At 38.5% G+C, this 24,654-nt stretch overlaps 1 protein-coding gene and 1 long non-coding RNA gene across 7 annotated transcripts in view; one reads left to right on the forward strand and one right to left on the reverse strand.

Moving 5' to 3' along the window:
* The window catches only part of LOC115515832, a 52,679-nt gene that overhangs the window by 7,412 nt on the left and 20,613 nt on the right, over positions 1 to 24,654 (forward strand). The window contains exon 1 of one of the 2 annotated variants that reach the window (XR_003969421.1): positions 24,176 to 24,427. The exons of the other annotated variant lie outside the window; for it this stretch is intronic. This is a non-coding gene — a long non-coding RNA (uncharacterized LOC115515832). Of the gene's footprint in view, positions 1 to 24,175; positions 24,428 to 24,654 lie in introns of those variants that run through there. 2 annotated transcript variants of the gene reach the window in all.
* USP3 (ubiquitin specific peptidase 3) overlaps positions 3,493 to 24,654 on the reverse strand; it is a 104,292-nt gene continuing 83,130 nt past the window's right edge. For all 5 annotated transcript variants that reach the window (XM_030317976.2, XM_030317974.2, XM_030317975.2 and 2 more), the window contains 4 exons: positions 9,196 to 9,314; positions 7,825 to 7,938; positions 7,617 to 7,684; positions 3,493 to 5,140 (listed from right to left, as the gene is read on the reverse strand). In XM_030317976.2, the coding sequence (XP_030173836.1) occupies positions 4,975 to 5,140; positions 7,617 to 7,684; positions 7,825 to 7,938; positions 9,196 to 9,314 (467 nt within the window). In that variant the 3' untranslated portion in view covers positions 3,493 to 4,974. The remainder of the gene's footprint in view (positions 5,141 to 7,616; positions 7,685 to 7,824; positions 7,939 to 9,195; positions 9,315 to 24,654) is intronic.

The following is a 24,654-nucleotide window of genomic DNA, read 5'->3' on the forward strand; positions in this document are numbered from 1 at the left end:
CCTGCACTAGGCTCGCTGCTGTTGGCACAGAGCCCACTTCGGATCCTCTGTCCCCTTCTCTCTGCCCCCCCTGGAGCCCACCACTCTCTCTGGGAAATAAACCCCAAACAAAACAAACCATAATTCAGCTAAGGAAACCTCTGAGACACCAGACTTAGCGGTCCCGTGTGCTTGGTTACCCCAGCAGGGCCAAGGCGAAGTGGAAGGGGTGACTTTTCTTAAAAACATACACCAAGAGACAGCTAAAAGAAGCATTTCTCAAGGGAAGGGTCACTAGTCACAGCTAATGTTCCAGACTAACCATTTTAATGGTTCACAAGTACAGCTGACAGCCACAGCCCCTCTTTGGCTCTGGTTGCACTTAGCCAGTCTAACGGTATGCTTGGCTGGGTTTTAATAGAAAGCCTTACGATCTCCACTTTCCCTCCCAGTTCCTTTCCAAACCAGTACTTTTCAGAGGGCTGACCTCTTAGAAATAGGTGGTTCTTTGAACTTTTTAAAAGGTTGGCCACTGGCAAGTACTTGTGGTCTGTTGTGGCGTCCACAGAGTCCTGAGGCCCTGCTGGAACAGTTCCAGGCTGGCAGGACCAACGTTCAGAGCCTGGGGGAGGGGAGGAATATCCCAGAACAGGGGGTGGGCCCATGGAGGCAAGCGCGCCTGCAGGGAGGGTCTGGACCGCCAGGGTGCTGTTGACAACTGCTGCTCCCAGTTGGCCTGTAAGCCTCTGACCAGCACAGCTGCCTATGGGAGCTGGAGGCAAAACCATGTGCGCTTCCGGCACCTCTGTCTCCAAAGGTGGAAGACTGACAGGAGCAGACCAATAAGTAAGAGGGAAAAAGGAGGGATGTGGACGGGGGAGAGGGGGATGGTTCTTGTGTTTTCATTCTCCAGGGACCATGGGGGCAGAGGGGTCGTGTATATATATATATATATATATATATATATATATATATAGGAGCTTACTGAAAACCAGAATGTTTATTTCTTAACAGTGGCACTTTATTTGCCTGTCTTACTTTATTTAAAAGGTGACCAAGAAACATCCTTTGCTCAGAGCCCAAAAGCCAGTTCCTCAGGGTGGGGTCTAGCTCTGAAGGAGACAAGCAGACAGCACTTGATAAGACGAGCTGTGCCAGGAGAGGCAGGGTGATCTCACTTGGCTCTGATGCACACGGGTGCTCCTCCAGCACCTGACTGCAGGTGCCAGGGTGTCCCTTCCCGCCATTACCCGTCCCTGCAGGTCACTCCATCCCGGCCTCTGTACTCTGGCGGCCCCAGATAGGGAGGGTTGAGAAGCAAACTGCTGACTGACTGACAAGGCCCATGGCTGGAGCAAATGCACCATTACGTCATTGGCTCCCCTGAAAGGAGCTCAGAAATAATAGCCAAGAGGAAAGAGACCAGAAATTTAATGATACGTTCATCCATAAAACAGTTCAGGTTGGTGAAGCAGAAAAGGGATGTGATTACAACATAAATGAAATTAGTCACTTGCACAGTTAATCCTCTCGCATCACACAAACGAGGCTTTCGCGGCAAACGGTCACATCAGACACAACCAGCACCGGCGGAGGGCAGGGCGCTCTGGAGTCCATCATGCTCAGGCCTGCGAGGCGATGCGGAGACCTTGCCCTCCAGCATGACCCACCACGTGGCTGCCTCTTCCTGCACCGCAGCCCGTTCCTGTGGCTACACCCCAGTCCCCTGGGACCGGTGCCCTGGCCGCAGAAACAGACTGCTCACGAGCCTTTTCAGGGCCTGAGTGAAGAGGCCACTTGAGCCACAGGGTACATGAGGCAGTTTAGGGGACGCTGGGGGCCGAAGTGGGAGAAGCGTATCTAAATAGACTTATGTACACTAAACCAATGAAAGAGGTTTGGCTGTTAAGAAATAAAGATGTCCCCAACTGCAGAACCAAGCTGCTGAGTAGGTTCCCCAGGTGAGATACACATTTAACACTTGACCGGGGCCTGTACACTTCACTGGTTTAATTCTATTACATTTGTCATCACTAGACACTGAGTAGAATACAGTGGATAAGCAAAGGTTTCTCCACCATGGAGAGAGATTTGTGTTGCCACAAACTGTTTCTATCACCCACCTGTGTGGGAGGACTTCTGAGGAAGTTTTCTTGTTCCAGGGGAGAGGTGTGACAGCATGAGGCACCGCCTCAGCATAAGCTCTCTGCGCGAGAAGCCACACACACACACAGACGACATGGCACAAGGGGAAAGCCCTGAAGAGCACACAAAGATCAGCTTTTAAAATAGGTGTGATAAGGCTACACAGTTAAATTTTGTAAATACGAATAGGCACATTTACATCACTGGTGTTCAAATGCACAGTTCAAATGGATCCAATCACTTTTCCAAACAGCCTTCCTTCATAACACCATTCAAACATTCTGCTTAAGTAAAATCAAGCACTAAAAATACTCTAAAAATTCAAAGAGGAAATGTGTCCATCTCTTAAGCCAATGATGTTACCTGTCTAAGGACCACCTTCCCCCAGCAAAGCAGTCTGGCTGTCACTAAGTTCCTTTTGGTACGAAAAGACAGTTTTTCTCCACCAACATCAACACTGCCCAAGGCTTTATTGTTGAAGTCATAACAGCTGCCCATTAAGAGGGAATAATCTAAGTGCAAATGTTAGAAGTCACAGCTATATACCATCTCAGTAAAAGAGCCTGAATTCATAGGAGATACTGAACAAAAATCAAAGAAGATGCACATTCCAAGTTCAATTACATGTGGTGTTAATATATTAATATATTAGGTCAAATTATGTGAAACTTTCACTTTTGTAGATCAAAAAGGCAAATACCACAAACTTCCTATGGTTCAACCTAATGTAATTTAGAAGTGTAAACTATTTAAAATATATGTTGCCCTCTTAATTATCTTCTAGACTCTGTTTCTAAGGTGTCAGACCTAAACATAAAGGCAAAGCTTTTTTCTCTGGAGTGAAAATTTAGACCACTGCTATCTAAGAGAACTGCCCTAGACCTAAGCAGTCCTATGCCACACGTGGCTGCTGAGCACTTGGAATGTGGTTTGTGTGACCAAAGAAGTGAGTTTGAAATTTAATTGAAAAAAATATATAATGTTTATTTTTCGGGGGGGGGGGGGTGGGAGGGGCAGAGAGAGAGGAGATACAGAATCCGAAGCAGGCTCCAGGCTCTGAGCTGTCAGCACAGAATCTAATGTGGGGCTCGAACTCAGGAACCAAGAGATCATGACCTGAGCCAAAGTTGAACATTTAACCTTCTGAGCCACCCACGCGCCCCTAAATTTAATTTTAATTAAAATTTAACCACATATAACTGGTGACCACCATAGTGGATAGTACAAGTTTAGACACAATTGCAGTTTTCTCCTGGCCATGTTAAAGTGTTGAGCAGCTGATTTTTGCTCTGAGAGAATAGGAGATACACCTAGCTAATACTGAAATGGAGCCACATCTTCTCTTGCAACTTCAAATATCCACCCTGAGGACAGCTGTTAGACTTTATTTTACATTCATGCACTTAAAACTTGACAGTTTTTTCTTTTAATAGAAAAAAACAAGATTACCAAAAAGTCTGGTAGGTTGGCTTAATATGAAATACATTCTGCCCCTTGTGACTTGTAGACACTTGAGAAGAAAATAAAGGCTGGAATGAGAGATGAACCTGAAAACAGTGCCTAGTCCTAAGGTGCAACCCTCTCTGGGAGTCCCTTTCTCTGATTCCTTCATCAGTGCTGCCACTGCCCCCCACCCCACCCCCAAATCAACAAACTAACCTGGAACACTTGCAGAAATCACAAATACCTTTCTTAGATGGAATTCTGGTTCCAAATTTCAATTTGAGTTAAATCTTAATGGAGCCTGTACCTATGTTTCTTGAACACAGTTTTAAAACCAAGACTGCTAAACTCAAGAATAGAAACTCTGTTCACAGTGAGAATATTTTCAGCTTGCTCTGCTATCAGGATAGGCCAGTGGGAGTTGTTAAAACCCAAAGTAGCAAAGACTCAAATTTCCTTCTGGGAAGTGTAGGTGATGGTCAAATCAGCTCTGGAGGTCAGCATCTCAACTTGAGATGGCCAAGCAAGAAATAAGGCAAAAGTGGACAGGTAGTTCCTTCCATCCAGCACCACAGACAGTGGGGGAACTAGAGTTTGGTTCTAAAGGCAAACAAGCTGTGGTCTCCTCACCTGACAGTATCTATACCGTGTAGCTGAGTCACAGACATTTTTAAACACTAAATGTATCTGGACTTTTCTGTACTCTTCTCTCCATGAAAACACACGCAAGCAAAAAATAACCCCGAAACAAAATAAAACTTCAAAGGACTAATTCTTGAATTTGCAGTACAGGTACAAGTGATCCAACAAATTTATTTAATCAGTGCTGATAAGCAGCAGCCTTGAGAGATACCAAGAGCAGCAATCACCTGGTCTACTTAATGATGCTCTCCCAGTTACCTCTTACAATCGAAAAGAACGATTACTGACAGTCACTGAAATCTTGTGGGCCACAAATGATGTGCGCACATGATCCTGGATTTCGAGTCCACCTGATCTCCCATTACAGCTGTGAAAGGCAGCAGGCAGTTCTGCTCTTCGCAATCAGGAACATATCTTGCTTTCAGCATGTGACAGTAACAAAGCATTGATGTAAATGTGCCTCAAAGTGAGAATTGAAAACATTAATATAAAAAAAGTCAAATAGAACTAAGTTCTTGAAACTACATACAAAAACAATTATTACAACTAAAGCAGCAAATCAAAGTATCTGCTGAGGTTTTCTGGTAGAACTAAAAAAAAAAATTAGTTGGTGCCCATGTTTAATATGTCACTACCATTGACAAAACTAAACCAAAAATAGGAAATTGAAAAGTGCATAATGAAATTAAATCTCGGATCAAGTATTTACGGAAAACTGGAAATGTTTGTCCGGTATAGTTGACAAATAATGATTTAAAGGAGGTATTAAAGTTTATCTGATCCAGCTTTGGCCTGACGTTCCACATAAAAAAGGATGTAGGCCTTTGCCTTCACAACGGTGTCTTCATCAGTCAGCGTTACAGTACTGTCATTGAAATGGAACCAGCGACCTTCATGAGTTGCATATGCTGTATAATGTCCAGAACCGACCCTATAAGGAAACGTAAAAAAAAATGAAAGAAAAGGACTACAGAAATAACAGAAGGATCTGCGCAATCATATAATCTGTTAGATATGCAATAAATTATAAATACTGTAATAAAGAATAAGCCCTAGGGACTTGTGGTTTAAGATGGCGGACTAAACTCGTGTGTATGTTCCTCAAAACTCAAGGAAGTAACAATGAATGTGCAGGCATTGGAAATAGAGGGAAGAGGGCCATTGAATGAGCAGGAACTGAAGATGTTCTACATCACCTAAAAGCAGTGTTCACATAGCACTGGGTTAATGGAAACACCAAAGGGGTCAAGGAGCTCAACCTAACAAGCATGCGTCTAGGCTTATGGACACATGGAAAAGTGAGGAACAGATTTCCATCACAACCTTGGAAAAAACCTGAGCTTAAGAAAGTAATCTGCCTCCAGGAAAGGGCTTTTCTCTTTCAGCATGACCCACCCACTCAGCCATACAGTCAGCCCTATAGTCAGCCCTCCCAGGTGAGAGAAAAGCCTCAGGTAGAACAGACACTTTTCGTAAATGCTAGAGAAACCCTTACCATTTATCAATAATAATCTCATCATCTATTAGGATTCTAAATAGCCCCAAATCATCAAACCCTTGGGGGGGCAGCGGTGGGGACATAGTATGAAAGAAAAGTACTGGGAAGAACAAGCACTTAACCACTAACAAATTTAATGCAGAAAACCAAAGAGCTTTAAAAATTCTTATTAATACCAATGGTTTAAAAAAGACAGCGCAACCATAAAACAAAAATGTTTGTTAGGAAAAGGAGTTACCAGAAAAATGGATTGCCATGGTATTAAAAATGTCATCTTCAATTTGGGTACAGATAAAATCCAAATTGGTGATTTGGAAAAATAGGCCATGGCAGTCTTAAAAAACAGAGATGGAAATCATTAAACAACGGTTAAAATGTGGAAAAGGACCAGAAAATTCACTATATAATAGTCACCCCTTGTCCTCAGTTTCCCTTTCCATGGTTCAGTTTACCACAGTCAGCTGCGGTCCAAGAGATGATGCTTTCTAATATATTGTCCAAAGGTCAAGAGAAGCCTAACACTGTCACAATTATAATTAATATTATAATTGTTTATAAATTAAGCTATCTAGGTATGTCTGTATGTACATGAAAAAATAAAGTGTATATATAGGATTTGTTACTATGATTGTAAGCATCCACTTGGGAGTCTTGGAACGTATCTTTGCAGATATGGAGGGATTGCCACACATATAACAGGGAGAGAATGGGGTGGAACAAACAATATTTCCATGAGCTGAGGACACCAAAGAGTGTCCCTATCAACTACTAAGCCAGGAATACATCTACTATAATTTCTTAAATCCGAAGAGAGAGGATCCTACAACCTTCCAGTAAGTAAAAAAAGGTTGCCTATAAAGAGATGAGAATCAGACCTGTAGTGGACTTGGCCCTGGAATGATGAAGTCAAGGGAGCAATGTCTACAAAGTTCTGAGGGAAAAGGGTTCTCAACACGGATAGGGGTTTGTCCATGTTTAAAAGTAAAATAGCCATTCTCAAGGAATCAAAGCATAAACTAATAACAAAATTACCAGAAAAAAATTATTCAATAAAATAAAAAAATCTTTAAACAGATGATATGAAGTAAGTTACTCCAAATAATTTCCCATTTTCCCCCAATTTAAAAGTCAAATGGCAAAGGAAATAAACAACTTTGGAGTAAAGCCTACTGAGGATTTTGTGGACAAATAGGTTCTCAATGCTGAGCTCAAATGAACCCTTCTCCATTTTGCTTTCATGTGCCTTTTCTTCTAACTTCACAACATCCTCTCCAGAACATTCTTTGACACCACGACTGAAAGAAAGTTCTACCTCACCTGTGTTATGTATCTGAAACCATTTTTTTTTAATTTTTTTTTTTCAACGTTTATTTATTTTTGGGAGAGAGAGAGACAGAGCATGAATGGGGGAGGGGCAAAGAGAGAGGGAGACACAGAATCGGAAACAGGCTCCAGGCTCTGAGCCATCAGCCCAGAGCCTGACGCGGGGCTCGAACTCACGGACCGCGAGATGGTGACCTGGCTTAAGTCGGACGCTTAACCGACTGCGCCACCCAGGCGCCCCTCTGAAACCATTTTTAAGGAGTTGACGGAGAATAATCAAGAGTGGTGCAAAATTGCAGGTCTTCGCTGTGCTTTTTATTTATTTATTTTTTTTAGCGTTTACTTATTTTTTGAGACAGAGACAGAGTGTGAGTGGGGAAGGGGCAGAGAGAAAGGGAGACACAGAATCAGAAGCAGGCTCCAGGCTCTGAGCTGTCAGCATACACCCTGACGTGGGGCTCGAACCCACAAACTGTGAGATTATGACCTGAGCTGAGGCTGGAAGCTTAACTGACTGAGCCACCAAGGTGCCCCTTTGCTGTGCTTTTCGAAAACCAACCATAAGAAAAGCCACTGACACACTTACCCAGAACCATGGTGCACCACCACAGCAGCAAGGTCATACAGGCAGCTCTCTGGGCCACTGTTCTCAGGCTATAGAACAAGGGAGAAGACATCCAGGACTGAGTTAGGAGCAGGGGTCAGTGACACCCTAGCTCCTATCAATGTGAAGACTTAATTTTAATGAAAAGCCATCTTAGCACCTCCTAGCAAAGGTAATTAATTTACCATACCTCTAGTAAGTAGCATTTCATGTCTAGGCCTCTCAATGGAAATTCTACATAGGTATCAACTTTGTTTCTTAAATATGCAGTCCAGTGAAATCGTTTCAGATGTAAGCATAGTACCTGGATGAGAGATAAGGACAAAGATTGTAAAAAAAAACAAAACAAAACAAAAACACCTAATTTCCCTTTCAGTAAAATTAGCTACTTGGTACTAATACCTCTCAGTAATATTTTAGGTGGCCTATCAGTTCTTTTTTTTTTTTTTTTTTTTTTGAACCTTGATAGTACTTTCTTCCACATACCTTATTATGATATTGTGATTTATAATAAATATAACACCTGAAATTAATACAACACTGTAGTTAACTGACTGGAAATAAAAACTAGAAAATATATATGCTAAGGGTTTAGGAGCTGTATGGAAAGGGGGTTAAGACCTAATATACACATATATATATGTTATATACATATATATATATTATATACATATATATATTATATACACTATGTATTTTCTAAAATAATTATATATACTTTATATAATGTTATATATTTAATTAGACTTATATAGTGTATATATATTATATATGTATTTCCACACAGCTCCTAAACTGTTAGAATTTCCAAAGGGATGGCCATATAGGTGTCTTTGTTATGCCAATAAGGTAACTTGTTGACTGCCTCAAAGGATCAGGCGTGATTGCCAGGGGTCCAATCATGTAATTACAGAATTGGAACTTTCAGTCTCCCCAACCCAACTCTCCAGGTAGGGCAGAGGGGCTGAAAGTTGAACAACTGCCAACAGCCAATGACTTAATCAGCCATGCCTATGTAATGAAGGCTCCATAAAAATCCTAAAGGAGAGGTTTGGAGAGCTTCCAGATGGGGAACCAGAACACTTCAAAGTGCTACTGTGCCAGGCCCAAACTCCACAAGGACAGAAGCTCCTCTGTTCAGGACCCTGCCCTATGCATCTCCTCATATACATGTCTAGCCTGTTGGGCAGAAGCATAAAGTAACAAGCTGCATTTGCTGGACTTCTGAAGCAGAGGTAGTCTTATGGGACTGAGCCCTGAACCTGTGGAATCTGATCACTATCACCGGCTTTGACAGTGTCAGAGTTGCACTGAATTGTAGGACACCCAGCTGGCTGCTTAGCAATGGTGTGATAGGAAACCATCCTCTCCACATACTGGAAATTGTGATCAGGACACATTAATTATACATTCTCAAAGGGTTTATTTACCTCTTGGTGAAAACTCTAGAGACCAATATAGAATAGATCACATAGGCTAAAGTTAGAAAAATAATTTGTCTTCTCATCAATCATAAACATTTTTCCCCTCAAAATTGCATAATTTGAAACTCCATGCTTACCTTGGGTAGTTTCTGAATCCAAAACTTTTTAGTGGATTTTTGTTTCTTTTTGCATTTGTGGCACATATATAACTCTGTCTCATCGAGTTCTTCTAAGTCAGTAAAACTGCGAAGACAATCTAAAACCAAATTGATTTTGGCGACATTAAAACAGAAAGCCTTCTATAGAGACAGTGTGCTATAGAAAACAGACTGAACTTTGAAGCTGGACAACTATGGCTCAAATCTCAGCTTTATTAGCTTTGTGACCTTGGAAAAGTCAGCCTTTCTTGGTTGCAAAATGGATACCAAAAAACCCCAAACAAACCCACTCTGAAGAACTGCTGTGAGGAAAATAACGTGTGAAGTTTCTGGCCATCATGTCTGACATCTGGTAGTGATCAGCTAACAACAGGTGATACGGTTATTGGGTTTGTTGCTTTTAATGAAGAATTAGTCTGGATCATTTTGATGAAAATGGTTTCCTTAAATCCAAGTTTGAGCAGCAACTTTCTCTCAATGTCTTACGTTATAGTTGGACAAAGTCAGATCCAACATTTTCAGTCATAACTTACTTAAAAAAACATGGATTGCAGGAAACGACATTAATGACCTTCCTACTATACCTCCAGTGAATCCTTTGTTCCAGGCTCTACTCTGAATCCACTAGACAAACCACAGATAGTTGTTTTTTTTTTCTTTTAAAGGTTTAACTGTGTAATCTGGGGTTCGGCGTACTGCAGCCCCAAGCCAAATCCAGCTAGTTGGTTTTGTAAATAGTTTTCTTGGAACACAGACACACCCACTCATTTATATATCATCTGTAACTGCTTGTACACTTAACAGCAGAGTTAAGTAGTTGGGATGCAGAACTTCTGTGCAATAATGCCTAACATATTTATATCTGGCCTTTTATAGGAAAAGTTTGCCAACTCCTATTGTAATCAGTAAGGTATGTATTGTTCTGTAGAGAAATAATATTCTTTTTAGAGAAGAATATGAATGCCTGTACCCAGCCCTCAGGTAAAAAAATGGATTCTCTCTAGTACTGGAGGAGCCAGACTTTATGTATATATACGGCTTCCCCTAGAGTTCTGCAGTGAACGACCTAAACGGCCATGTGTGGGAGCCCTGCTAGGAGTTTCCTGTATCTTCCCACTCACAAACCCCGTATTTCCCCCTAGAAATAGCCATTATCCTGAATTCTGTACTGTCTTTTTGCTTGCCTCTCTAGACCACATATATGCACATATGCATCTTTAAACAATATAATGTTTGAAAAGTTGGGAAGCAAGCACAAACCTATCTATATAAGGAAAAGGGACACTGGTCTCTGTACTCAAGAGTTTTCAGGTCATAGTCCATGCTGGCTTCCATGAGACAGTATAAGGAAGAGCCTGGGAGTGCATGGGCCAATGTGTGGAAAAGGGGACCATGCATTCTTTGTGGGATTTTTTTGAGGTATAACTGGCACATATTATTTTCAGCTGCACAACATAATTCAATATTCGTACTGTGAAATGATCACCACAATAAGTCTAATTAATATCCATCACCATACGTAACATAGTTTAATTTTTTTTCCTGTGGTGAGAACTTCTGATTTCTCTTAGCAACTTTTAAACATACAATACAGTATTATTAACTGTAGTCAACATGCTCAAATTGTATCCCAATGACTTACTAACTGCAAGTTTCTACTTTTTGATCCCCTTCACCCATTTTGCCCACCCCCCATCCCTCACCTCTGGTAACTATCAATTTCTTTTCTGTTATCTATGAGCTTGGATTTTTTGTTGTTGGTTTGGTTTGTTGTTTTTTTTGTTGTTTTTTTTGTTTTTTGTTTTTAGATTTCACATAGAAGTGAGATCATAAGGTATTTGTCTTTCTCTGACTTGTTTAACTTAGCATAATGCCCTTGAGTTCCATCCATGTTGTAAATGGCAAGCAAGATTTCATTCTTTATGGCTGAAATATTCCATTGTATAAATATGTTGTCTTTATCCATTCATGTAACAGTTGCTTCTATATCTTGATTATTGTAAATAATGCTGCAATGAACATGGGGATCATTTATATCTTTTCAAGTTAGTATATTCATTTTCTTTGGGAAAATACCCAGAAGTGGAATTGCTGCGTCATCTGGTAGTTCTACTTTAATTTTTTGAGGAACCTCCATACTGTTTTCCATAGTGGCTACACCAATACACATTTTGACCAGAGTGTACTCCACATCTCTGCCGACACGTTATTTCTTATATTTTTGATAACAGCCATTCTGACAGTTGTGAGGTGATACTTCATTGTGGTTTTCATCTGCATTTCTCTGATTATTAGTGACGTAGAGCATCTTTTCATATACCTGTTGGCCATCTGTATGTTATCTTTGGAAAAATGTCTATTAGGATCTTCTGCCCATTTTTTAAATGGAACTGGTTGTTGTTTTGCTATTGAATTATCTGAGTTCTTTATATATTCTGGATATTAACCCCTTAGCAAATATTATTTGCAAACATTTTCTCCCATTCAGTAAGTTGCCTTCTTATCTTATTTCCTTTACTGTCCAGAAGCTTTTTGGTTTGAAGTTATTCCTCTTCTTCTAAGTAGGCTTCAAGCCCAGTGTGGAGCCCAATGCAGGGCTTGAACTCATGACCCTGAGATGAAGACCTAAGATAAGATCGAGACTCAAATGCTTAACCATCTGAGCCACCCGGGCACCTCTGAAGTAATCCCTCTTACTTATTTTTCCTTTTGTTGCCTTTGTTTATGGAGACAGATTCAAAAAGTCACTGCCAAGACCTATGTCAAGGAACTTACCTCCTATGTTTTCTTCTAGGATCTTCATGGTTTCAGGTCCTAGGCTCCAGTCTTCAAACCATTTTGAGTTAAAAAAAGTAGTCCACTTTCACTCTTTTGCATGTGACTGTCCAGTTTTCCCAACATCATTTATTGAAGAGACCATCCTTTCCCTTGTATATTCTTGGCTCCTTTGTTGTAAACTGACCATGTATGTATGGACTTATTTTTGGATTCTCTATTCTGTCCCACTGATAAATATGTCTGTTTCTATGCCAAAACCATACTGTTTTGATCTGCTATAGTTTTGTAATTTAGTTTAAAAGCAAGGAGTGTGGGGCACCTGGGTGGCTCAGTTGCTTGAGCATATGACTCTTGGTTTCAGCTCAAGTCATGATATCATAGTTTGTGAGTCTGAGCCCCGCATCGGGCTCCATGATGGCACTGTGGAGCCTGCTTGGGATTCTCCTGCTCTCCCACTCTCTGTCTGTCAAAACAAATGACTAAACCTAAAAAAAAAAAAAAGTGTGATGCCTCCTGCCTTCTTCTTCTTTCTCAGGATTTCTTTGGCTATCTGGGGTCTTTTGTGGTTCCACACAAATCTTAGGATTATTTATTCTACTGTGAAAAATACCATTGGAATTTTTATGGGGGTTGCAGTGAATCTGGGGATTGCTTAGGGTAATATGAACACTTTAACAACATTAATTATCCCAATCCATGGGCATGGTATATCTTTCCATTTATTTGTATCCTTTAATTTCTTTCTTCATTCTTACAGTTTTCATTGTACAGGTCTTCTACCTCAGTTAAATTTATTCTTAGGTATTCTTTCTGATGCAACTGTAAAGGGACTATTTTATCTTTCTGACAGTTCATTATTAGTGTATAAAGTGCAATAGTTTTTTGCTATAATGATTTTGATGCTAAAACTTGAATATGCTTTTTGGTGGAATCTTAAGGGTTTTTCTATATATAATTCTGTGTCATCTTTGAAATAGGATGCCTTTTTTTTTCCCTTGCCTAATTGCTCTGGTGAGGATTTTCAATACTATATTGAATAGAAGTGGTGAAAATGGACATCCCTGTTTTATTCTCTGCTCTGGGGAAAGGCTTGCAGCTTTCACCATTCAGTATTATGTTAGGCTGTGGGCTTGTCCTATATGGCCTTTACTATGTTGAGGAAAGTACCCTCTATATCCACTTTAAGAATTTTTATCATAAATGGGTGTTGAATTTTGCCAAATGCTTTTTATGCATCTACTGAGATAACCATAGAATTGTTATCCTTCATTTTGTAATGTGTTGTACAACACTGACTACCTTGCAGATGTTAAACCTTCCCTGCATCCCTGGAACAAATCCTACCTGATTATAGTATATGAACCTTTAGTGTACAGTTGACCCTTGAACAACACAGAGATTCAGGGCATTGATCCCCTGGGCAGCTGAAAATCCATGTATTAAAAAAAATCCATATATGGCTTTTGACTCCCTCAAAACTTAACTACTGATAGGCTATTGTTAACCAGAATCCTAATAACACAATTGACATATATTTTGTATGTTATATATATTATATACGATACTCTTACAGTAAAGTAAGAAAAAGGAAAATGTTATTTTAAAAAATCACAAGGAAGGGGCTCCTGGGCTTATTAAGTGTCCAACTTTTGATTTCAGCTCAGGTCATGATCTTAGGGTTTGTGGGATCAAGCCCCATGATGGGCTCTGTGCTAACAGGAAGGAGCCTGCTTGGAATTCTCTCTCTCCCTCTCTCTGCCCCTCCCCCAATTGGACACACATGCTTGGTCTCTCAAAATAAATAAGCTTTAAAAATAATCACAAGGAAGAGAAAATACGTTTATAGTACTATACTGTATTAATTGAAACAATTCGCATATAAGCGGACCTGTGTAGTTCAAACCCATGTTATTCCAGGGTCAACAGTATTGTTGAATTCACTTTTTTAATGATTTGTTGAAGATTTCTGCACCTATGTTTATCAGGAACATCAGCTTTTCTTATGGTGCCCTTGTCTTTGGTATCAAGGCCATTGTAACATGGCCTTGTAAAATGAATTTAAAAGTGTTCTCTCCTTGGGGCGACAGGGCAGCTCAATCACTTAAGCATCTGACTTTGGGTTTCAGCTCAGGTCATGATCTCATGATTCGAATATTCAAGCCCCGCACTGGGCTCTGTGCTGAAGGCATGGAGACTGCTTAGGATTCTGTCTCCCTCTCTCTGCTCCTCTCCTGCTTGCTCTATTGCTCTGTCTCAAAAACAAATAAACATTAAAAAAAAAGTGTTCTTTCATTTTCTATTGTTTGGAAAAGTTGGAGAAGGATTGGTATGAATTCTCTAAATGTTCAAAAGAATTCATCACTGAAGTTGTATATAGTCCCTGGCTTCTGTCTGTTGGGAGTTTCTCAATTACTGATTCAATCTCCTTACTAGTAATGTCTGTTCACATTTTCTGTTTCTTCATAGTTCAGTCTTGGTAGGTTGTGGGTTTCTAGGAATTCTTCCAGTTCTTCTAGGTTGTCCAGTGTGTGTAACTGTTCGTAATAGTCTCTTAGGATCCTTTGCATTTCTGTGGTATCAGTTGTAATGTCTCCTCTTTCCTTTCAGATTTTGAGTCCTGTCTTTGTCTCCATGAGTCTGGCAAAAGGTCAGTCAATTTTATATTTTCAAAGAACCAGCTATTTCATTGATTTTTTTTCTATTGTCTAAAGTCTCATCTATTTCCACTCCAATCTCTTCCTTCTACTAACTTGGGGCTTTGTTCTTTTTCTCATTCCTTTAAGTGTAAAGTTATTTTGTTTATTCGAGATTTTTCTTGTTTCTCGAGGTAGGTATTTATCACTATGAACTTCCCTCCTAGAAGTGCTTTTGCCCTTAAGTTTTAGTATGTTTTGTTTCCAGTTTCATTTGTCATAAGGCATTTTTTAAATTTCTCTTTTAATTTCTTCTTTGACCTATTGGTTGTTCAGTAGCATGTCATTCAATCTCCAAATATTTGTGGATTTTCCAGTTTTCTTCTCATAATTGATGTCCAGTTTCATACTCCTATGGTGAGAAAAGATGTTTGACACAATTTTAATCCTCTTAAATTTATTAAGACTTCTTTTGTGGCCTAACAGATGATCTATCTTGGAGAATGTTCCATGTGCACTTGAGAAGAATGTACATCCTTTTGCTTTTGGATGAAATGTTCTGTACATATCTGTTAAGTCCATCTGGTCTAATGTGTCATTTAAGGCCAATGTTTCCTTATTGAGTCCATCTATGTTGTCCCAAATGGCAAGATCTCATTCTTTTTTATGACTAATATACATCATGTATATCTATCCCACGTTCTTTATCCATTCATCTACTGATGGATACTTGGGTTGCTTCTACATCTTGGCTATTGTAAATAATGCTGCAGTAAACACAGGGGTGGATATATCTTTTGGAATTAGTGTTTTCATTTTCTTTGGATAAATACCCAGCAGTGGAACTACTGGATCATATGGTATTTCTATTTTTAATTTTTTTTTGAGGAATTTCCATGCTGCTTACCCCAGTAGGTTGCACCAACTTACATTCCTGCCTACAGTGCACTAGGATTCCCTTTTCTCCACATCTTTGCCAACACTTGATATTTCTTTTCTGTTTGCTACTAGCCATTCTGACAGGTATAAAGTAATACCGCATTGTGGTTTTGATTAGCATTTCCTTGATTAGTGACGTTGAGCATCTTTTCATGTCTAGCCATCTGTATGTCTTCTTTGAAAAAATGTCTATTCAAGTTTGTGTGTGTGTGTGTGTATGTGTATTGGCTATTAACCACTTAGGGGATTTATCATTTGCAAATATCTCCTCCCATTCAGTAGGCTGCCTTCTTGTTCTGTTGGTTCCTTTGCTGTACAGAACCTTTTTATCTTGGTGTAGTCCTATTAGTATATTTTTGCTTTAGTTTCCCTTGCCTGAGGAGACCTATCCATAAATATGTTGCTAAGGGTGATGTCTAAGAGATAACTGCCTGTATTTTCTTTCAGGAGTTTTATGGTTTCAGGTCTTACATTTAGGTCTTTAATCCATTTAGAGTTTATTTTTGTGTATAGTGTTAAGAAAGTGGTCCAGTTTCACTTTTTTGCAAGTAGCTGTCCAATTTTCCCAACACTATTTATGGAAAAGACTGTCTTTTCCTCAGTGTATATTCTTGCCTCCTTTGTTGTTGATTACCTGACCATATAGTTGTGAATTTATTTCTGGGCTCTTGAGTCTGTTCCATTATCTCCAAGTCTATTTGTGCTAGTTCCACACTGTTTTGATTAGTGTAGCTTCGTAGTATATTTTGAAGTGTGGGATTGTGATACCTCCAGTTTTATTCTTTATCATGATGGCTTTGGCAATCTTTTGTGCTTTCATACAAATTTTAGGATTGTTCTACTTCTATAAAAAATACCAGTGGTATTTTGATAGGATTTACATTCAATCTGTAGATTGCTTTGGGTGGTATGGACATTTTAAAAATACTCTTCCAACCCATGAGCATGGTATATCATTCCATTTCTTTGTATCATGTTTCATCTCTTTCATCAATGTCTTACAGTTTTCAGAGTATGTATCTTTCACTTGGTTAAATTTATTCCTAGGTATGTATCTTTTTGCTGCAGGATTTTCTTTCTGCTTCTTCATTACGAGTTTTTTGGTGGAGTCGTTAGGGTTTTCTATATATGCTATCATGTCATCTACAAATAATGACAATTTTACTTCTTCCTTACCAATTTGAATGCCTTTTCTTTTTCTTGTCCAACTGCTACAGTTAGGACTTCAAGTACTATATTGAATAAAAATGGTGAGTGGATATCCTTGTCCTGTTCGTGATATTAGAGGAAAGGTACTCACTTTTTCACTATTGAGTACTATGTTAGCTGTGGGTTTGTATATGTGACCTTTATTATGTTGAGGTATATTCCCTCTAAACCTACTTAGTTGAAAGTTTTTATCATGAATGGATGTTGTATTTGGTTAAATGCGTTTTCTGCATCTTTTGAGATAATCATATGGTTTTTGTCCTTTCTCTTGTTAATGTGACCTATCACACTGATTGACTTGCGAGTAGTAAACCACCCTTGCATCCCTGGAATAAATCCTACTTAATTATGTTGAGTGTTTTTTTTTTTTTTTAATGTATTGTTGAATTTGGTTTGCTACTACTTTATTATTTTTGGATCTATGTTCATCAGAGATACTGGCCTATAGTTGGTGTTTTGTTTTTGTTTTTTGTATCTTTGTTTTTGTATCTTTGTCTGGTTTTGTTATCAGGTTAATGCTGGCCTTGTAGAATGAATTTGGAAGTTTTCCTCCCTATTCTATTTTTGGGGATAGTTTGAGAAAAACAGGTATTAACTCTTCTTTAAATGCTTGATAGAATTCATATGTTAAGTCATCTAGTCATGGACTTGTGTTAGTTTTTCTTTTTAATTGTTGATTCAATTATATTACTAGTAATTGATCTGTTCAAATTTTCTATTTCTTCCTGGTTCAGTTTGAAAGATTGTAAGTTTCCAGGAATTTACCCCTTTCTTCTAGGTTTTTCAATTTGTTGCATATAACTTTGCATAATATTCTCTTATATCCTTTGTATTTGTTGTGTCTCCTTCATTTCTGATTTTATTTACTGGGAGTCCTCTCTTCTTCTTGATAAGTCTGGCTAAAGGTTTATCAATTACCTTTTCAAAGAACCTGCTCTTAGTTTGAGCGATCTACTTTTTTTTTTATTTCCTTAGTTCTAGTTTTGGGCTTCATTTATTCTTTTCGGGCCCCTTTAAGTGTAAGTTAGGTTGAGAATTTTGTTTCTTGAGGTATGCCTGTATCAGTATTACCTTCCCTCTTAAAGCTGCTTTTGCTACGTCCTGAAGATTTTGGATCTTAATGTCATTTTCACTTGTGTCTATGTATTTTTTTATTTCTGCTTTGATTTCTTCACTGACCCAATGGTTGTTTAGTAGACTGTTGTTTCTCCATCTGTTTTGTGTTTTTTCAAGATTTTTTTTTGTAATGAATTTGTAGTTTCATTATGTTTGGAAAAGATACTTAATATGATTTTAATATACTTGTTTTGTGGCCTACCATGATCTATCCTGGAGAATGTTCCATGTGCACTTGAAAATAATGCGTATTTTACTGGTTTTTGAGTATAATGCTCTGAATATACCTGTTAGGCCAATCTGGTCCAATGTATCATTCAAAAGCATTGTTTCTTTATTGACTTGCTGTCTAGATAACCTATCCATTCATTGATGTAAGTAGGGTATTAAAGTCCCCTGATATTACTATTGTCAATTACTCCCTTTAGGTCTGTGAATATTTGCTTTATGTGTTGAGATGCTATTTGGGGCACACAGATATTTACAATTGTATTTTCATGTAGGATCAATCCCTTTATGTAGTCCCCTTCTTTGTCTCATGCTACAGTCTTTGTTTTAAAGTCTATTTTGTCTGATATAACTGTGGCTACCTCGGGTGTGTGTGTGTGTGTGTGCGTGTGTGTGTGTGTGTGTGTGTGTGTTGTGTTTTGTTTGCTTTGGTATATGTGTTTGCATCCCTTCAGTTTCAGTCTGTATGTTTCTTTAGGTCTGAAGTGAGTCTCTTGGAAGCATACAGTTGGATTTTTTAAAATCCATTTCATCACCCTATATCTTTTGACTGGAGCATTTAGTCCATTTACATTTAAAGTAAGCATGATTCTTTGAACTGTTTTCTGGTTGTTTTGTAGTTTTTCTGTTCCTTTCTTGTTCTCTTGCTCTCTTCCTTGGTAGTTTGATGGCTTTATTTAGTGTTATGCTTGGATTCCTTTATTTTTTGTGTATCTGTATCTACTGTAGGTTTTTTATTTATGGTAACACTTGGGTTCATATATAACATCTTATGTGTTTAGCAGTCTGTATTAAGTTGATGGTCCCTTAAGTTCTAAAAGGACTACATTTTTACTCCCCCTCCATATTATGTATATGATAGATTTTGCATCTTTTTTTATTGATCGCTAGACTGATTTTTGTAGATATAATCTATTTTGCTACTTTTGTGTGTTAACCTCCATTAAGTGATTAATCTACTACATTTACTATATATTTGTTTTTACCTGTCAAATTTTTTCCATTTGTAATTTCCTTTTAGTTATGGCTTCTTCTTTCCACTTAAAAAATTCCTTAAACATTTCTTAAAAGTCTTGTTTCATGGTGATGAATTCCTTTAACTTTTGTCTGGGAAACTCTTTATCTCTTCTCCTATTCTGAATGACTACCTTGCTGGATTGAGTATTCTTGGTTTGCAGGGTTTTTTCCTTTCAGTACTTTGAATACATCTTGCCATTTCCTTCTGCCCTAGAGTAAGTTTTCTGTTTCCTTCTCTCTTTGCTCCCTCTGAGATCTCTATAAAGTGAATGTCACTATGCTTGATGATGTCACTGAGGTCCCTTAACCTATTCTCATTTTTTTTTCTTCCCCATTTAGATTGGTTGCTTTTGATTACCCTCTCTTCCAGATGACTATATTCTTTTGAATCCTCTAATCTGCTGTTGATGGCCTCTAATGTATTTTTTATTTCAGTTATTGAATTCTTTACCTCTGACTGGTTTTTATATTTTTAAGTTCTGAGTTCATCCACTCTTAAGTCCAGTGAGTATATTTATGCCACTGCTTTCAATTTTTTATTAGGCATATTGCCTATTACCATTTCATTTAGCTGTGATTTTGTCTTGCTTTTTCATTTGGGACATATTCCTCTCTCTACTCATGTTTTATAACTCTGTGTTTTTGTTTCTATGTATTAGGTAGGTCAGCTACATCTCCTGGTCTTTAAAGTGGTGGCCTTGTGTAGGAGAGAACACCCCCCTCAGGTCACCAAAACCAGGTCCTCCAGGGGTGCCCTTTGTGTGGGTTACATGTGACCTACTATTGTGGGTAAGCCACATATGCCTTCAGCACAGGGAGCTGCAATGACCTACTTTGCCTGCTGTGGGTATGCTGCACAGTTTGGTCCCATGCCCTTTATATGCCTCAGGCCACCTTGGTTGGGCTCGTTGTTGGGTGAAGTCCACATTCAGCCTAGCTGCTTGCAATTAGCCTCTGTGCCACAGCTACAGGGGCACAGAAGACCAGGTTTTGCTCCATTGCTTTTGAGAGGCTTAAACTTAAAGGGTGACCTAAGTAAGTGGTCCCATAACTGATTTATGCATAACTGGTTTATGATAAACCAAAATACAACAGAAGACAGAAAAGGCTCATTAAACAATTCATTAGTAAGCCATACAAGCTGAATCTGGTTTTTCAAACATTCGGTTTTTAAAATGGTAGCCCCAACTGTCTCTCAAAGCCATCTTGTGTTCTCACACCCCTTTCTTGCTACAAGCTCAACAGCCCACACCTGCTGCTATACCCCTCAGACATTGAGGCAGCTTTACTGTCACAGCTGCATCACAAAGTCAGAAGACTGTCGTGTCCGTGGGCAGCCTCCAGTTTTAATAAAGAAGGAACATTATAAACCCTCGTTGGATTAGTAAAGAACTACCCACATAGTCCTCTCCCATATGGGTTTTAAAAGCTTGTTTTTAGCTCTCCTTAAAACTAATGCCTATTTGTAACGGCTTCTATGGGTTAAAACAGTAACAATCCACAATAATTCTAAATTTCCAACTGCTGCCTTTTTATAAAACAGCTTTTATATCAGTTTTTAAATAAAAATTCTCTTAACCATGGTACTGCTGGACAGAATTATAAGGGTCGCTTATTTTCCCCTTTGTATTCTTTTGAATCTTTGCTAAATTCTACAATGAGTATGACGCTTTTCTTAACGTCCTTCAACTTTTATTGAAACATACATGCATACAGTCATTATTTCTCAAAGAAAAAGACTGCTTAGGCACAGCCTACCCCTGACATTCACAGATTTGATGCCTGCCGTTTTAATTATCTGGAAAGTCTGAATGACCCTGAAATGAGTACAGTTTACTATTTTGCAGCAGCATGAATACAAATTTCACTTCTCAAAGCTTGTATGTGGAAGTGAATCACATGGCCAGTGAACAGTCTACTAGCTACCCAGCATTCACATCTCAGCAAAGCTTTGTTCTCTACTTACCTTCACACCTCCCATCTGAGGAAGCTGCTTAAACTTTTTTCATTTGTACATTACTGCATTTCATGAGCAAAAAAAAATATATGCCATGGTGGTTTTTGAAACTCCTAAGATTCTCAAAGGTTTCAGGGCATATATTTCACAAGTGTCAGTCTTCCACATTATTTAAACTGTTAAATACATCCCTATGGAGAGCAGGGAATAAAACTGATTTGTTGACGTTATTAGATCCCCTTTATCCACTATATAAATTTAATTTAGCAAAACAGTAATTGGGAAGTATGTTTAAATTAATCCACATTTTTTTTTTACTCCCCGAAAGCAAATATATAATTATGAAGGTGACAGAATAGGTTAAAAAAATTCAAACAACATAAAAGAGCATGAAAAAGGAAGTCCTAGTTCACTTTCTTCTGGAATGCCTGTCCCTAAGAAATCACTGTGAACAGATGGATATGCTGCTCAAGAATTTTAATGCACACCTGAATGTTTTTTATTTTATACAAATGGAATCATTCTATAAACATACTTCCATAGATAGTATTCCACAGTACTTTGTAGCTATCTTTCTGTGGCCTGGCTACTGATCAACTTTATATCTTTTCTTAATTACTACATAGCATTATTTATTAAATTTACAATTTATTAAACTAGTGGGCACATAAAACTGTTTCTGATCTCTGCAATAACAAAGAATGCTTCAAGGACATCTTTTTACAGGTTTCATTGTCCACATTCACAAGTAAAATTACTTTTTAAGGAAATGCTCACTGAAAATGATCACTGTCCTCCCAAACCAGCAATTTACATTGACCCCAATATGTGAGAGTGTCCACTCTCCAAAACCTTTACTAACAATGAATATTACCTATCTTTGTCATTTTGAACAATTCTGCTTTATGTACACTTTCTTGAATATGTGAGACAATGCATTTTCATATGTTAAATCAACTGTTTGCAATTCTCTTCCTATTCGTATACTTTACTCAAGTACTCTTTCTCACAGGTCATCTCCTTTTCCACTTTGTTTATGGTGTCTTTCACCATTACGCAGTTAAATTTATGAATATTTTCCTTTATGGGTTCTGGCCTTGGTGAAAGCTCTCCCTTACAACAAGATCCAAAAAAAGCTTGCCGATAGAGTCCTGTGGTTTTATTTTTCATATTAAATTTTTTAAGTTTTTTTATTATTTGAGAGAGAGACCAGGGGAGGGGCAGAGAGAAGGAGAGAAAGAAAGCCCAAGCATGCTTCGCGGTGTCAGTACAGAGCCGAATGGATTCAAACTCAACCATGAAATCATGACCTGAACTGAAATCATGTGTTGGACACTTAACCAACAGAGCCACCCAGGTGCCCCTCATACTAAATCTTGAAACCTTGTATTAATTTGAGAAAACACAGGAATTAGGGATGAAATTAATGTTTTAATTTTCATTTTCACTCACACTATCTATTGACTAATTTCTTTTCTGCACTGATTTGAAATTTTTTCTTTGCTATATAATAAATTCCCATATATAAGCATTTCTGCACTAGTACCTGCTAAATTAGTACATCTAGGACATTTTCTACCTCATCTCTAACCTGTTTCCTCATCTTCACTTAAAAAACTTTTTAAGCACCTCTTAAGAATTTTTCTGCTTACAGGAGAACTTTTGAGCAAATTAGAATAAATTTAGGGAATAATTTGGGGGATAACTGACATCTCTACCATTTCATATTGGGTCTTCCCATCCAAGAATAGGACATGGCTCTGTTTATTAAGACTTTTAATCTGTTCTTGTATAAAGTTTTATAATGTTCTTCACCTAGGTCTTAAATATTTTTCGATCAAGATTTTACTCCTACTGTGAATAGGATCTTCTGCTATGTATAGTAAAGCAATTGCTTTTTTGCCTACTTTTTAAATATTTATTTTGAGCACAAACTCATTCTTGAGTGGGGGAATGGGAGAGAGAGAATCCCAAATAGTCTCTGTGCCTGACATGGGCGGAGCTCAATCTCCATTATCTGAATCGTGAGAACATGATTTGAGCCGAAATCCAACTGAAACACCCAGGGACCCCTTGCCTATTTATTATTTGGCTGCCTTATTAAACTTTTTAGCTCCATGTTTAGAACTTATCAAAATAATACCTGTTTTTTAAAATATGGACAGTTTTAGAAAAACAAGTCTCCTACCCAGGGCTGCTCTTCAGGGATAGCTATTAAACATTCTCTCATAATTTCCAACTAATTTTCTTGAAATGTTCGCAGCGTCTAACCAGTTCATCTGCAAATGTTGACAATTTGGTCTTTCCTCGTCCTTATTTTTATTTTCCTTGTCTAATGCCTTGTCCCTCAGTGGCAGGACTCCTGGCTGCTTCCACAGTGTAATGGAAAATCCTTAGTGCTTCACTGTTAACTATGAAGATCACTGACAGCTTTTGATAATCTCCATCAAATTAACATTTTTATTCCTAGCTTACTAAGAGTCAGTAAAAGGTTTTTTTCCTTCTTTAATCAGCGATGTATTTGGAATTGTATCAAAACCTATTTGGGCGTTTTTATCTTCTCCCATTAAATTATATTTTCCAATATTTCATCTGCAGGGGCATAAGGCAGGCTGGCCAGAGCAGGCTGCCCCAAGATAGGCCACTTTGAATTTTTTTTTTTTTTTTTTTTTGAGAGCGCAAGTGGAGGGGAAGGGCAGAAGGGAAGAGAGAGAGAGAGGGAGAGAATCTTAAGCAGGCTCCACACTCAGTGCAGAGTCCAACATGGGGCTTGATTCCCATGACCCTGGGATCATGACCTGAGCCAAAATCAAGAGTCTGACACAAATGACTGAGCCACCCAGGTGCCCCAATTTTTTTTTTTTTTTTTTAAGATGGGCCACTTTAACATGAACATTATTTTGAGTTAAAGCAAACAAAACCCAGCAGGTTCAGCAGGCTCAGGAAAAGCTCTTTACCTCCCCCTCAACTGCCAGCTCACCAGGAAGAGATTCCTCTTTAAGAAACTTATGTGCCTAAATAACAGGACAATCTTTGTTTTACAAACATCTCTTCTCCCCTTTGATCCTCAGACCCCCACCCCTCTTCTTAGCTCGTGGAAGCCTCATGTTGGTCCTCAGGATTTCAAGTCTGTGTGGATTCCCTGTACATACTAAATTTGATTTTCCCCAGTTAATCTATCTTGAGTCAATTTGGTTCTTTGCCCAGAGAGAAGGACTTTGAAGGGCAGAGGAAATTCTTCTTCAACAGTTGACATAGTCAGTAGGATACTTTAACTCACTAGACACCACTGCAACGGAGATCCTTGGGACATCTGACATACACCCGGCAGAAGGTAAGATTTCTTACCCTGTCAACCTCCCAAAATCTCTATCTGCAGAGTCCAGTACACCAAGAGTGGTGAGAGTCCTCCTCACTCTTGCTAAGTTAAATTAGCAGTAGAAAATATTAGTGGAACCTAGTTCCTTAGGCTAAGCAACTCTGGTTAAATTTGGTAGAGTCCTCTTTTGGTTACAGATCCATTTCCTCCAAAAAAAAGTTGTTGGGATTTTCTGTTTGTGT

This window comes from Lynx canadensis, chromosome B3 (genome assembly GCF_007474595.2).
Source record: "Lynx canadensis isolate LIC74 chromosome B3, mLynCan4.pri.v2, whole genome shotgun sequence".
NCBI lineage: Eukaryota > Metazoa > Chordata > Mammalia > Carnivora > Felidae > Lynx > Lynx canadensis.